The sequence below is a fragment of the Erpetoichthys calabaricus genome, chromosome 6, assembly GCF_900747795.2.
Source record: "Erpetoichthys calabaricus chromosome 6, fErpCal1.3, whole genome shotgun sequence".
In the NCBI taxonomy this organism is placed as follows: Eukaryota; Metazoa; Chordata; class Cladistia; order Polypteriformes; family Polypteridae; genus Erpetoichthys; species Erpetoichthys calabaricus.
In genome coordinates this window covers 108,577,513-108,592,156 of record NC_041399.2, presented here as the reverse complement: position 1 = coordinate 108,592,156, position 14,644 = coordinate 108,577,513, and the positions used below count along the sequence as shown (strand labels likewise).

Sequence of the window (14,644 nt, the reverse complement as noted above, 5' to 3'; positions counted from 1 at the left end):
GCCCAGCACCCTTCTTGCTGTCACCCTTACTACTTCTGCTGTAGTTACCCAGCTGTGCGGTAACTCTTCACTGCCACCCAGTGCTTGTCTTACTTCCTCCCTATACTCAATCTTGTAGTCTTCCTTTTTCAACTTCCACCATTTGATTCTTGGCTCTGCCCTCACTTTCCTCCTCTTCTTGATTTCCAGCTTCATCCTACAGACCGCCATGTCCATTCTTTTTGCAAAATCCACTATCATTTGACCTTCTTCATTCCTCTTCTTGACATCATACCTACCCATCACTTCCTCGTCTCCTGTTTTCCCTTCACTAATATGTCCATTGAAATCCGCTCCAGTCACCACTTTCTGTCCATCACTTCATCCAACTCACTCCATAAATCTTTTCTTATTCATCGCACACCCAACTTCAGGGCCATATGCACTAACAGTATTCATGCATTTCACCTACAATCCTCACAGGTGGTGCAGTGGTAGTGCTGCTGCTTTGCAGTAAGGAGACTGTGGAAGATTGTGGGTTCGCTTCCCGGTTCCTCCCTGTGTGGATAGAGCTTTGAGTACTGAGAAAAGCGCTATATAAATGTAATGAATTATTATTATTAATTTCCAGCTTCATAATCATTACTCTGACACTCTTTTCACTTCCAAAACACTCGACATTCTGTTCCTTGAGAATAACCCCTACCCCATTTCTCCTCCTACTCACACCATGATAGATCAATTTGAATCCCCCTCTTTTCCACCTGGCCTTTCTTCCCTTCCATTAAGTCTCTTGCACGCACGAATATATCAACCTTCCTTCTCTCCATCATATCGGCTAACATTCTCCCTTTACCAGTCATACTGCCAGCATTCAAAGTTCCTACCCTCAGTTCCACTCTTTACATTCCTCCTCTTCTCCTTCTTCCAGACGCATCTCCCACCTCTTCTTCTCCTTCTTCAGGCAACATTAGCCCAGTTTCCACCAACACCCTGTTGGCTAACAATACTGGTGGTGGCTGTTATTAACCCGAGCCTCAACCGATCCGGTATGGAAATTTGTATTGTTGTCCGCATATTGATCTTGCAAAATTTACACCGGATGCTCTTCCTGATATAACCCTCCCCATTTATCTGGGTTTGGGACCAGCACGAAGAAACACACTGGATTGTGCATCCCCTGTGACTGGGTTTGTTTTGAAGCAGTTAATTTTGATTGATTGTTTTTTTCATTAATTCAGAAAAGTACATTTGTCCTGGAATATTTGTCATGTTACATGTTCAAGCTGAATTGTTTGTACTGGATCATTTGTCTGTTTTTTGATCAAACAGTGTTACTTTTTATATTATTTTTATATATTGCATTTTGTGCATAGACTATCTTTTTCTCAATTGTATTGGCAGCTGCTTGTAAATTTGTAGTTTGTCATACAACAGTGTTTTTTAAAAAAAAAAAAAAAAAGTTCAGTAACTTTTACACTGTTTATGCAGCTTCATGGAGACTAACATTAAATAAAAATTATGCCTTTATGCAGACAAAAATAACTACAGTGAGAGATGAACACCGGTAGAGCCCATAGCACAAGCAAAAAGGAAGGAAAACAATAAAAATACAGTCTCTATGTCCCTGCTTAAACAGCTGTTTAAGCTCTCTCACTCCAGTGAGCTGGCTTCCCTGTTTTTCTTCTACAATACCATGCCAAAGCCCTCCTTTTTTTCACCTCAAGTTTCTCTAACCGCCTCTGGAGTCTCTGCACACCTGTTGCACCTAAAGTTCCACATCAGCTTTGCATTGATTACTGCTCTGTTAGGGGGGCTACACAATCCTATATGTTCTGTTCTTGACCTGTGTGTTATCAGAATATTCCATACCAGCCATCCCGCGGCGTAGTATACGCCGCATAATTATGTATTGATGGGTGAACACTTCCTGAAAGACACAGTTGTCCAAATGGGGTGGGTTTGAGGATACGACTGTAGGTGAATGAAAAGATGGAACTCTGGAGAGGGCAACATACAATTGTCCGTGAATGAAAACTGGAGGACCGCTGTCGCGCCTCCACTTCCCAGAGCGAGGGACAGGGCTGGACGGTGCTTGGGTGCGGAGGGCGGAACGGGGGGAGAGGAGAAGGACGCCCATTCTGCCCCCTCCGTCCCAGCTACCCCCGCCATTCTAGTCTGCTGATTTCTTAGTCATCTCTTAGTCATTGTTCAGTACGCACTGCCTGCTCATGTGCCCACCCCCAACTCCTCACCTGAGTTGCTTTCGTCTGTGTATAGTCCACATACACCTGTGAGTCACGTTGACTGTTCATTTTCCAAACACCGCCTCAGTCGCTTTCATCTCTGCTACAGTCCACATGCACCTCTGAGCCACGTTGACTTTTTCATTGTTCCTTTGCGGTTCCGGCTGCTTTTCTATATATAATTCACCAAGTCACCCGACCATGGTGGTAGCGAGGGGGTGTGTGTACAAAGGGCAGGGATTTAATCAGTGTGAGCGTATGACCCGCACTTACTGGGAATTCCTCGTTCGTGGGGAACAATTGCAAGCCCTGGTCTCCATCACTAATGGGGTTCAACGGTTTACCCACACCTCTCGGCACCAGGTAGACACACATTTATCCATTCAGTGTAGCGCGCATGCAGTACCGGACATCCAAGGGCATCACAGACCTGTTATTGCTCAATCTCACGTGGCTGAAAGCCGCTTGTCCCTCTAAGAAGCTGGACGCCGACCGCTCGGGGGTCGCGTAACTATTTAGCAGGAGGGAGTCTCGTTCGTTATCGGAATTAACCAGACAAATCAGTCCACCAACTAACGCCCATGCACCACCACCCACAGAATTGAGAAAGAGCTATCAATCTGTCAATCCTCTCCGTGTCCGGACCGGGTGAGGTTTCCCGTGTTAAGTCAAATTAAGCGAAAGGCTCCACACCTGGAGCCTCATGTATAACGCCGTGTGTAGAACTCACACTATAACATGATGTAAGCACAAAAGCGGAATTGTGCGTACGCACAGAAAAATCCAGATGCAGGAATCTGTGCGCACGTAAACTTTCACGTTCTTCCACTACATAAATCCCGATCAGCGTGAAAAGTAAAGCACGTGCACGCGCCTTCTGTCCTGCACCAACTCCTCCAAGAATTACGCCTCTTTGAATATGCAAATCAATATAAATAGCCTTCTGTGAAAAGACAATGGGAAAAGCACAGGGGAAAATATAAGAATTTCAGAGAATACCAAGTGGAGGCAAAGGAAAAACGTACTATTTGTTGGTTTTAAACAGTGGTATAATCAACAAAAGAAAGTTGATCGAGTGACAGAGTGTTGGAGAAACTCGAAAGATCAAGTTCGCAAAGTCGCACAGTGCCCGAAATTAAAAAGAAATCACATATCAAAGTCGCCGTGAAAAGGCGAGTCATAGCCCACCGTCTGAGTGTCATATGAAAACTTATTAGGGTAGACAAAAAAAAATAGGCACACAGTGGGGGGAAAAAAGCATGAAATGTCAACTTTAATCTCGAAATTTCCACTTTAATCACGTAGTTTATTTTGCCATTAAAGTAGAACATCATAAACTTCATCTTAAAATCGTTTATTTTACTAGTTTCTCAAGTAGCACATTAAATGCTTTGTTCTGTGTTTGATCTTCTATGTGCTCTATGTGTGTGAATCACTACGTGCTTCCATTCTTTCTCTTTCTCCGACAGGACACAGAATCCATTACATTCATGATATTATAGCTTTCTGAATAATTAAAATACTGAGATGTATACGTGATATCTTTTTCATGATAATAGGAGTTAAAGCATGTTATTAAACATGGGAACACGGTGGCGCAGTGATTGTTCATATCTCACGCAAGAGGCTTGCTGCGCCATGTGCGACCTTCGATGAAATAATTTATTACAGAAGTCCTGTCTCTTTCAAACATACTAACCTCCAATTTCTGTCCTTCCTTTTCTTTCTCCAAATACCAAATCGCCACACAATCAGCTCTGTAATAGACGTTAAAGCCATCTGTAAGCTTAGAATGCCAATTCTTCAAAACTTTTAAGGAACATTGAAATATCTTCGTAGTACATGTTTAAATATTCCTTCAGTCTATCCTTCCAGTGTCGCGTCAGCACGAGCAAGAATACAACGCAATGCAGGAACAATCCATGAACTAGCTAGCGCTGTGGCACCGTGTCCTCACATGTTTAATTATTAACAATACTGATTATTTAAATGAAGTTAGTTTTATCTGTATAATATAAGCAACATATTTTGCTGCATTTCATCTTCAAAATGATATTGTCATCATACGCGCTTTATAAAGTGGCGCAGGTTGTACAATATTATAACTGTTGTGTAAGTTTACAGTGAGGTAATTGTACTTATAAGTACAAAACAGTTCTACAAGGAGCACTTGATGGACTGATTGAGTGCGTTTATAGTTCTTGGGATGAAACTGTTTCTGAAACGCGAGGTCCGTACAGGAAAGGCTTTGACGCTTTTTGCCGTGGTTGAGGTAGTGTGTACTTGAAACTGTATACCGATAATTCTCTTTCCGATCAGCTGCTGCTGTGATTCCCCACTCAGATACAGTGATATAAATACTCCGAGTGGTGCAGTGATGGTAATATGGAAAAAGATGATCCACTGTGGCAACCCTTAATGGGAGCAGCTGAAAGAAGAAGACGACGCAGTGAGCGTAACAATGGTAAAGCAGTTATGGTATTTGGAATACTATGGCTATTCCCTGGACCATTATATTGCTACAGGTTAATTACAATCAGATGCATTACACTAATAAACAATATGCAGTTAATTTCAGTGTATTTATAAAGCTGCGTCAGGAACGTGGGTCTAAGAAAGAAAGGGTGACCACACAGGAACAGTAGCACTGCTTTGACGCTGGGTGCCGCCAGTCTGCAAAACCGAGCGGAGAAATTGCGTACGCCAAGGTATGAGGTACCGTGGAAATGTGCGTGGCTTTACGCCAAGTTTACGCCACATCGCGATTTGAGCGTGGAAACGTTCGTACGCAACATTTCTGTGCGTACGCACCGTTTATACATGAGGCCCCTGGTGATGCCCTTCCGTCAATTCCTTTAAGTTTTAGCTTTGCAATCATACTCCCCCTGGAACCCAAAGACTTTGGTTACCCGGTTGGATTGCCAGTCGGCATCGTTTATGGTCGGAACTACGACAGTATGTGATCGTCTTCGAACCTCCGACTTTCGTTCTTGATTAATGAAAACATTCTTGGCAAATGCTTTTGCTCTCGCTCGAATTGTTGATGGGCATGGCTCTGTCGTGCGTGTGCCATGGTCGGCTGCTTAGTGAATTGTTGGTGGGCGTGGCTCTGTCTTGCGTGTGTCTTGCTTGCCATGGACTTAGTGAATTCGTAGAGTTTGTGGGCGTGGCTCTGTGAGTTGTCGTCGTATCACGTGGTCTTAGAGTTGGTGGGTGGAGCTCGGTGAGTTGGCGGGCGGGCCTCTGTCTTGCATCTTGCCTGCCCATGGTCGGCTTCTTTAGTGAATTATATATATAGATTCTCTATGACTCTCATTTTAGTGTCCTCTACCTAGGAACCTCCTGGGGCATGCAGCACAAAGTTTATACTCTCTTCCTGTGTTTCCCACTAACATCAGTGGGACATTTCCTATTACTAATGTACCCCTCTCTCACTTAGTGGCTTATTGTAGAAGCTATTACTACCTTGTGCTATGATGGTGGTGTGCTCAGCCCTGATACCTACTTGCCACCATGTACACCCTGTCAATATACACATTTATCTTTTTATGTGTGTATGTATGCCTCTTTTAAATGTTTTAATCAAAGTGAGTTGTATACATAATAAACCATTTATGCTTTCATTATTGACTTCAAATTGGTGTATAGCAGCATGTTAACAAAGATATAGTTTAATTAGAATGTTGTAAAATGTATTTCTGGAAGTGAGTGCAATTTACCCAACACCTATTAATTAAGTTGTTTAGTTTGTTTCTAAGATTGATCAGTGAGATACTTTTGAAGAAGACATGCTACAAGATGTATGCTAGCAATATAATATTAGGAGACTGCCAAAACAAAGAGCCATATTAATGGTGGTTTTGCTTTTTGTTTGTAAGAACCAAATTAAATTAAGGGGTAAATCTTAATTTCATCCACCCATCTAATAAAACCTGCCTATCCAGAGTGGGGTCATGGGGCATTAACAATCCCTGAAAAATGGAACCAGTCCTTCATAGGGTAAGCACACATAAACCCAATCTAGGGTCAGTGTAGCATTGCCAGTTCACCTAACCTGCATGTCTTTGGATTGTGGAAGGACATTGGGAGAACATACACATATTGATATGGAGAGAGCATGCAAACACCCTGGACATGAACGCCAGTCTCCTTACTGCAAGGCAGCAGCACCACCACCACTATAGCACTTTGCTGCCCCTAAAACTTTATTCCATTTACCTAATTCTTGCTTTTATTCTGTTTTTCCATAGCCGTATTAATTTAAATATACTTATAAAGAGAGAGACTATTTATCCATCCATCTTCTTAACTGACTAATCTAAGGCAGATTCTCAGGACAGCTGGAGCATATCCCAATACTCATAACATGAAAATTGTGTATATATGTCACATTTGTATTATGTTAAGCTGGTAAGAAAGTGAAGAGCTACATTTGCCATCATATTTTAATCTTGTGCTCTGTACTATGCATAATTAAATGTGATTAGTAAATATAGCACATTTGTCATTAAAGAACATATAGACTCTATATATACTGTATGTATGGTTCTATAGTCTAAATGCCCTCCATGCATAACTTCTCTTGCACTAAACAAATGAAATGTGAGAGCACACTGTGGACCTACTTTGTACACAGCTTCCATCCCCGGTGTACATCGCTTACTTTTCATATAGCCTCAGGAAGACAAAAAATTAATAGATTAAAATACTTGTCTTAGACTGTGTTGTCAGCTCTTAATGGTTTCTGGATTAATTTTTCATGTCATTTCCAAGGTGTTTTTCTTTTTTTCTTGGTAAAATAACGAGAATCTAGTTATTCCTTTTGTTAAATGCTTCTCTGTATTTATATATATAAAAAAAAAAAAAAAAAGTCCTGTGCCAACTGCTGCTCTGACTTTTGCTTTACTGGGCTGCCCCCTGGCTGAATTAAGGTAGCATTACTACAGACTAAATTGTGTTTTCAGTCTATCAAATTTCCCAAAACTCTCCTTACAATCTGTGTATAAATACAAAATAAATATAAGTAAATTAGTATTTTTTTTGGTTTAATTCAGTACTTAATTATAGAAGGCTCAGAATACCTTACATAAAGGATATCTGCGTTTAACACTTAACACCAGTAATAGTAAAAAAGTTATGAAAATACAGTACAAATAAAAAAAATCCAATGAAAGAGGTGAGCAAAAATTATTTTATAGTTGAAGTAAGATTGTTTTGCAAGTCTTTAATTGGTAAAATGGTAAAGCCAGTATCTAATTTGATCAGGTAGCTAATTAAGAAAGGAAAGCAACAAATTGGAGGTTTTGTGGATGCTGAAAAAAGTAAACCTCATGTTACAGCCCCACTTGGCCATTCTGAAGTACATACAGTTATGGTCAACATTATTGGCACCCTTGCATTTTTATGTACCTGCATATCATTTACATTATCATCAGACATAATGGCAAATGTACCAACCTTTGATTTTTCAGGATTTTTTAATGTGATGTCCAAAGGTATAGAGCATTAACAGAAATGCCTAATGAACTTACATGGATTTTTTTTTTCTATCGCACAGAAAACAAATGAAAATATAACTTAGACAGTGTTAAAGCAACTCTTCACTTATATTTGCTTACTTGCACAACCCTTGGTGATACTAATGGCCTTGAATTGTTTCTTGTAGCCATCTATAAACTTCTTGCACCTTTTTCTTGGTAGTTTCTCTCATGCTTCAATTGCACTTTGTTGTAGGTGTTACATGCTTGTATAGTTCCTTTTGCCAATAACAATTTCAGCTTTTTCCAAAATTCTCTGGCAATCTCCTGATTACATCATTCCCTTTATACAAGCTAGGACGCCAGCACAGCACCAGATATAGGAAAACTGCTCCACAACATTACAGATCATGCAGTATATATTAAACTGAAAGTAAGGGCCTTTTTCTTCATAAGGTTTGTTGCTTTAAAAAAAAAATGGAAACCGTGAGATGTATTGCAATAGAATTATTTTGGTTTCTTTAGGTGATTTTGAGCAAAGAATGTTTAATGTAAGAGTCCATGCTGCTCTGTATCAATCAACGACTGTATTTAGACTAAAGCAGTATACTGCCCACTTTTTTTATTCAGGAGTTGTTGTTTCTGATGTACCATTTGCAAAACCAAAGGTGCAACCAGAACTGTAAATGTGATAGTTATTCAGTATTGTCTATGCTTGATGAAAAGTCAAAAAAATGCAATGCTGCAGTATAATTCTTCATCCTTTGCAAATCAAATATAAATAACTAGTCATTAAGCCCGTTACAATAATGGGCGTTAGAACAGTAGTGCATAAACATTAGTAGGAACAGTCTATATTAAATGGCAGGGGACTTTGACCTCATTCTGTTGTTGGTCATATTTTTCTTTCTTTCAGCCTTTCTTTTGTTGATGTTTACTTGCTGAGCTGACCGTTCTTCGTGGGCTGCCACCGTGTATTGTGTGTCTTTAATTTTCTGTGACAGTAATACTGTCTTGTACGTCCATAATATACCTTTAATTTTCTCTGGCGGTAATACAGGCGTGCGCGTCGGTAATATGCCTTTAATTTCCTCTGACAGTAATACTGGCTTGTATGTGGCTGTAATATGAGTCACTGTATTGTGTACCTTTAATTTCCTCTCGCAGTAATACTGGTTTGTATTTCCATAAAACGCCTGAAACTTTCTCTGACAGTAATACCGCGCGTCGCACCGTGCCCCACGCATGCGCACGGACACCTTGACACACACAGGGATTTTATTAAAGAGGATTAGGACTGTCTAACACTTTTATTCTATGAAAACGCACATTGTCACCACTGTGAACAACTGCAAAGTTTAAAATATGGAATTATGAAGTATTTCTTTGTAATGGAGCTAGTGAAGGACTGTATCAGCATGCTTCAGGAAAGGAAAACAAAGTGTTAAAGGTTATTTCTATTCTAAGAAGGAAAAAAAAACATGATTTGGCTTTATAGCCTTCATTTTATGCTTAATTATATTGGACAAAAAATGCACAGAGAGTAAAATATGAAATGGTGAATTAAAAAGTGCCTTTAGTGTGTTGTTTTTTTGATTTTCAGTAGTATCAGAATGACATATCTCTATCAGTAAATTATTATTTTTATTTTTTTGTTTCACCTCAACATTTCAAAATAATTTGCAAGGTTGTTGGGACCCATATAGGCAGTTAAAAGTATTTTAAAGTCGAGCCAAAAAAACTCGGGCAATCAATGTATGATGCTAATACCAGGGAAATGTATTCAGTTTTTTGTTTTTGGTTAAGATTCTTTCTGCTGCATTTTGGACTAGCTACAGCTGATTTGTACCTTTTTCTTTGTAGCCCTATAGAAGTGATTTACAATAATCTAGTTGGTTAAAATCTGTGTTAATTCATCTGCATCTTTCAATATATAATTGTGCTATTTTTCTTAAATGAGAAACCTAGTGTCAGGAATATGGTTAATATTCCATTTAAAATTTAGGTCTAAATCTATAATGACACCTAAATTCTGTGTGTCTGACTTAACCTATAAGTTTTTTGGTCCGTTTGTTTTTCCCTAAGAACATCATAGCCAATTACTTATATTTTAGTGTTTCCCTTATTTAGGAAATTAATGCTTATTGTTCTGTAATACTGGTAAACATTTTCGCAGAGGGATCACAGTGTTGGGGTCATTTGGGACTATAGATATGTATAGTTGTTTGCATAGTTGTGATATTTTACCTTGTATTTAGTAGTGATCTGGCCAATTAAAATTTCTATACCAGTAAAATAAAGGTTTAAATGCAATGGAGATTGCTTTTACATTGTGAAATGGAGATAGTTGCTAGCATTTTCCAAATTAAATGGATGTACTCTAGGCAGCCTTTCTTCCAAGCACACCAGGGGCCTCATGTATAAACAGTGTGTATGCACAAAAATGTTGCGTACGCCCGTTTCCGTGCTCACATCGCAATGTATAAAAGCTAAACTTGGCGTAAAGCCATGCACATTTTCACGCCAGCTCAATCCCTGGCATACACAACTTCTCCGCTCGGTTTTGCAAACTGGTGGCACCCAGTGTCAAATTGCTATTGCTATTGTTCCAGTGTGGTTTCCCTTTCTTTTTTAGATCCACATCCTTGACGAAGCTTTATCAAATACACTGAAATTAACCGCATATTGTTTGTTAGTTTAAGGCATCTGATTGTAATTAACCTGTAAAAATATATAATGGTCCACGGAATGGCCAAACTATTCCAAATACTATAGCTGCTTTAGTGTTGTTACTCTCACTGCACCACTTGGAGTATTTATCCCACTGTATCTGAGTATGGAATCACAGCTGTACAGCAGCTGATCGGAAAGAGAATTCTCGGTATACAGCATCAAGCACAAGCTGTCTCAGCCATGCACACAGTTTATTTGAACCTCTTCCATACACCAAATGCTTCAGTGCTTTTATTGTAGGGACCTGGCAGTTCAGAAACAGTTTCATCCCAAGAACTATAAACACACTCAATCAGTCCATCAAGTGTTCCTGGTAGAACTGTTTGTACTTATAAGTACAATTGCCTCACTGTAAACTTGCGATAGTTATAATATTGCACAACCTGAGCCACTTTATGAGGTGCATTATTTACGTATGATGACAACTGGCTTCTGAGTCGATTTAGATTTCCAATCGCTATCTTCTTGGAGCTCATGATATCATTTTCAAGATGAAATGCAGCAAAGTGTGTTTATTACATTATACAGATAAAATTTTAACATCATTTAAATCTATATTGTTAATAATGTGAGGGCACAGTGGACAGTGGTAGCGACGAGCTGGCGTCCCGTTTAGGGATTGTTCCTGCCTCACACTGTAAGCTTCCATATGACACTCAGACGTTGGGCTACGACTCGCCTTTTCACGGCGACTTTAATATCTAACAACTTTTTTTTATTTCGGCACTGTGTGACTTTGTGAACTTGAGCTTTCTAGTTTCTCCAACACTCTGTCACTCGATCAACTTCCTTTTGTTGTTTATACCACTCTTTAAACCAACAAATAGTATGTTTTTCCTTGCCTCCACTTGGTATTCGGTGAAATTCTTCTATTTAACCCCGTGCTTTTGTCATTGTCTTTTCACAGAACCCTGAACTTAAGGGCTATTTATATTGATTTGCATATTCAGAAAGGGATAATTCTTGGAGAAGACGGGGTGGGACAGCAGGCGCATGCATGTGCGTTACTTTTCATGCTGACTGGGATTTATGGAGCAGAAAAATGTGAAAGTTGGCGTACGCACAGATTTATGCATCTGGATTTTTTTTTTTTGTGCATACGCACATTTCCACTTTTGTCTGTACGCCATGTTTTAGTGAGAATTCTATGCACAGCGTTATGCAAGAGGCCCCAGGTAATTTCTGGTAGTCTTTTTTCCTGTTTGGTGTTTAATCTTTGGTAAATGAATGTGATTCCTCCAATATGTGTCCAGTATCCTTTTATCTTTTCCCTGACTGTGACTGTTTTCATATAAAAGTTTTGTTTTGACTAAGTTTTTGATTAGTTCAAACTGAAAGCAATCATTGTTCACACAAATCAATTCTACAATAAAAAGAAGTAATATTTAAAATAAAATTGACCATATCCACCTGTATACAGATTCCACATTTAGGCTGGAATTGTGGGGTGTTTTCATTTACCTTTTTGTTTTCATTTTGACAGAGATCTCAGTCTGCTTTCTCACTTGCAAGTGATGAACGTTTAGAGAGGCAATTGGACTCAAACTGGAGATCTGCAGCTGTTGAAACTCAATGGCGAAGACAAGAAGGCTTTCCTAACTTGAAGAAGGAATCTAGACCCTCTTCCATGCCTAGCTGGAGAAGCATGGATATGTTAGATAATTCTAGTAAGATATAACCATGATAACTATTATTAGAGAAAGCTTAAATGGATACCAGAAATAAGATTTAGATATATTTTTTTCAGATTAAGACTTCATCTAATCATTTTTACTGTTAATCTTGTTTGAGATCACAATGAAGCCAGTGAATAATCTAGATGCAGATAGCCCAATTTAGTGCCTCTCACCTCTTTTATAATTACTCATCCTTGGTATACAGTTCACCATAAGACTACAAAAAAACTTTTGATCACCTTGTTCCAACTATGACAATTTATAATTTACTTTCATCTTTTCTATATTTTAATCACCAGTGTTCTTAAACCTTTCAATTATTGCAGTGTCCCAGTTTTATCTGTTGGAAACATAAAGCGTTTAGAAAAAAGACGTAAACAAAATGCACAAATATATTTAGATTTACCAGCATTTGCTATTTCTTCTGCTCCTGACGCCAGAAAATTCCAGTTGGTCATGGTCTGTGTGGAGTTTGCATGTTATTCTTGTTTTCCTTTAATGTCCCAAAGATTTTTATGATAATCAAAAAAATCTAAGTTGGACCAGTATGAGACAGCAGGTGTGCAATTCATTGTAGTACTGGAATAGACAGGTACCTGTTCCAAGGTTGATTTCTGCCTTATGCCAAGGATTGCCAGAAGGTTGAAGAGAAATTAAAGCAAGATTAAAAAAAAAGCCAAGCAGGCTGTCTTAAATCTACTTGCCACTCTAAAACAAAGTCCTCAACAGCAAGAAACAAGCTCAGAGAGTGAAATGAAAAGCAAGATCACAATCTAGAACTAAAGATCAGGTAAAATTAAAGTGTATATTTTTTTATCTGTTAGGCCATAGCATTAAAAAATAATGCAGAGAGCAAAAGCCAGACACATTAGAACAGGTTACCTAAATCACAGAAAGGGGGAAATTTTAGGAAGTCTAGCAAAGCAAAGAATGAAAACTGAGCACCATAACATGTTTGCATTTGGTAGACCCATAGTATAAATGCAAAATCATAATGTTTAAACATTCCCTGAAGGACTTGCTGTTCTTTTTTTGCAAATCCTACACATTATATGACCACTGCCTCATTACTGTTGCCTAGTAAATAATTTAGATTGACAAAAACAGGCAGTATGTCAAGGGTAGAATAGTATCTGACAAAAAATGCTATGCTGGTGTTTACTATAGCAGATATTCCTTGAGACCATTTCTGCACAAAACTATGCTCTACATTTATTCTGATTTTTTGAAGAGTACAATGATTAAAAATGTATCAATAATGCTTCCCCCAAATTATGAAAAAACTGCTTTACAATAATTTAATTATATGAAGAAAGCAATCTAGTGTCCTTTTTTGTTTTATGAACTGAAATGGGGCTGAATTTTCTCAATTACAAAAATCGAGTCTGGGACAATTTTCAAATGCATGCTGCTTGGGCTAATACCCAATCATTTCTATGATTATTCTATAGTCATGGCCAAAAGTTTTGAGAATGATAGGAGTATTGGTTTTCAAAAAGTTTGCTGCTTCACTGTTTTAGATCTTTTTGTCAGATGTTTCTATGGTATAATATAATTATAAGCATTTCATAAGTTTCAAAGGCTTTTATTGACAGTTACTGTACATTAAGTATATGCAAAGTATCTATTTGCAGTGTTGACCCTTCTTTTTCAAGCCCTCTGTAATTCGCCAAGTCATGCTGTCAATCAACTTCTGAGCCAAATCCTGACTGACAGGCAGCCCATTCTTGCATAATCAATTCTTGGAGTTTGTCATAATTTGTGGGTTTTTGTTTGTCCATCCGCTTCTTGAGGGTTGACCACAAGTTCTCAATGGGATTAAGGTGTGGGGAATTTCCTGGCCATGGTCCCATACTTTTATTGTTTTGTTCCCTGAGCCACTTGGAGCACCGTGCCATAAGGCAAAAGTGAAAACTATCATGCTGGAAAAGGCATTGTTCATCACCAAACTGTTCTTGGATGGTTAGGAGAAGTTGCTCTCGGGGATATTTTGGCACCATTATTTATTCATAGCTGTGACCCCACTGCCTTGGCTGAGAAACAACCCCACATAGGAATGGTCTCAAGATGCTTTACTGTTGGCATGACATAGGACTGATGGCAGTGCTCACCTTTTCTTCTCCAGTCTTTCTTCCAGATGCCCCAAACGATCAGAACAGAGATTCATCAGAGAAAATGATTTTACCCTAGTCCTCGGCAGTCCAATCCCTGTACCTTTTGCAGAATATCAATCTGTCCCTGATGTTTTTCTTGGAGAGAAGTGGCTTCTTTGCTGCCCTTCTTGACATCAGGCCATCCTCCAAAAGTCTTTGCCTCACTGTTTGTGCAGATGCATTCACACCTGCCTTCTGTCATATCCTGAGCAAGTTCTGCACTGGTAGTGCCCCAATCCTGAGCCATGAATAAAGAATGGTACCAAAACATCCTCCAACAGCAACTTCTCCCAACCATCCAAGAACAGTTTGGTGACCAACAAAGTCTTTTCCAGCATAATGGAGCACCGTGCCATAAGGCAAAAGTCGATAACCAAGTG

General features: G+C 39.0%; 1 protein-coding gene across 1 annotated transcript in view; it reads left to right on the top strand.

Moving 5' to 3' along the window:
* Nucleotides 1-14,644, top strand: part of myripb (myosin VIIA and Rab interacting protein b) — a 602,328-nt gene that overhangs the window by 439,762 nt on the left and 147,922 nt on the right. The window contains 1 exon segment of the mRNA XM_051928763.1: nt 11,919-12,102. Within this exon segment, the coding sequence (XP_051784723.1) occupies nt 11,919-12,102 (184 nt within the window).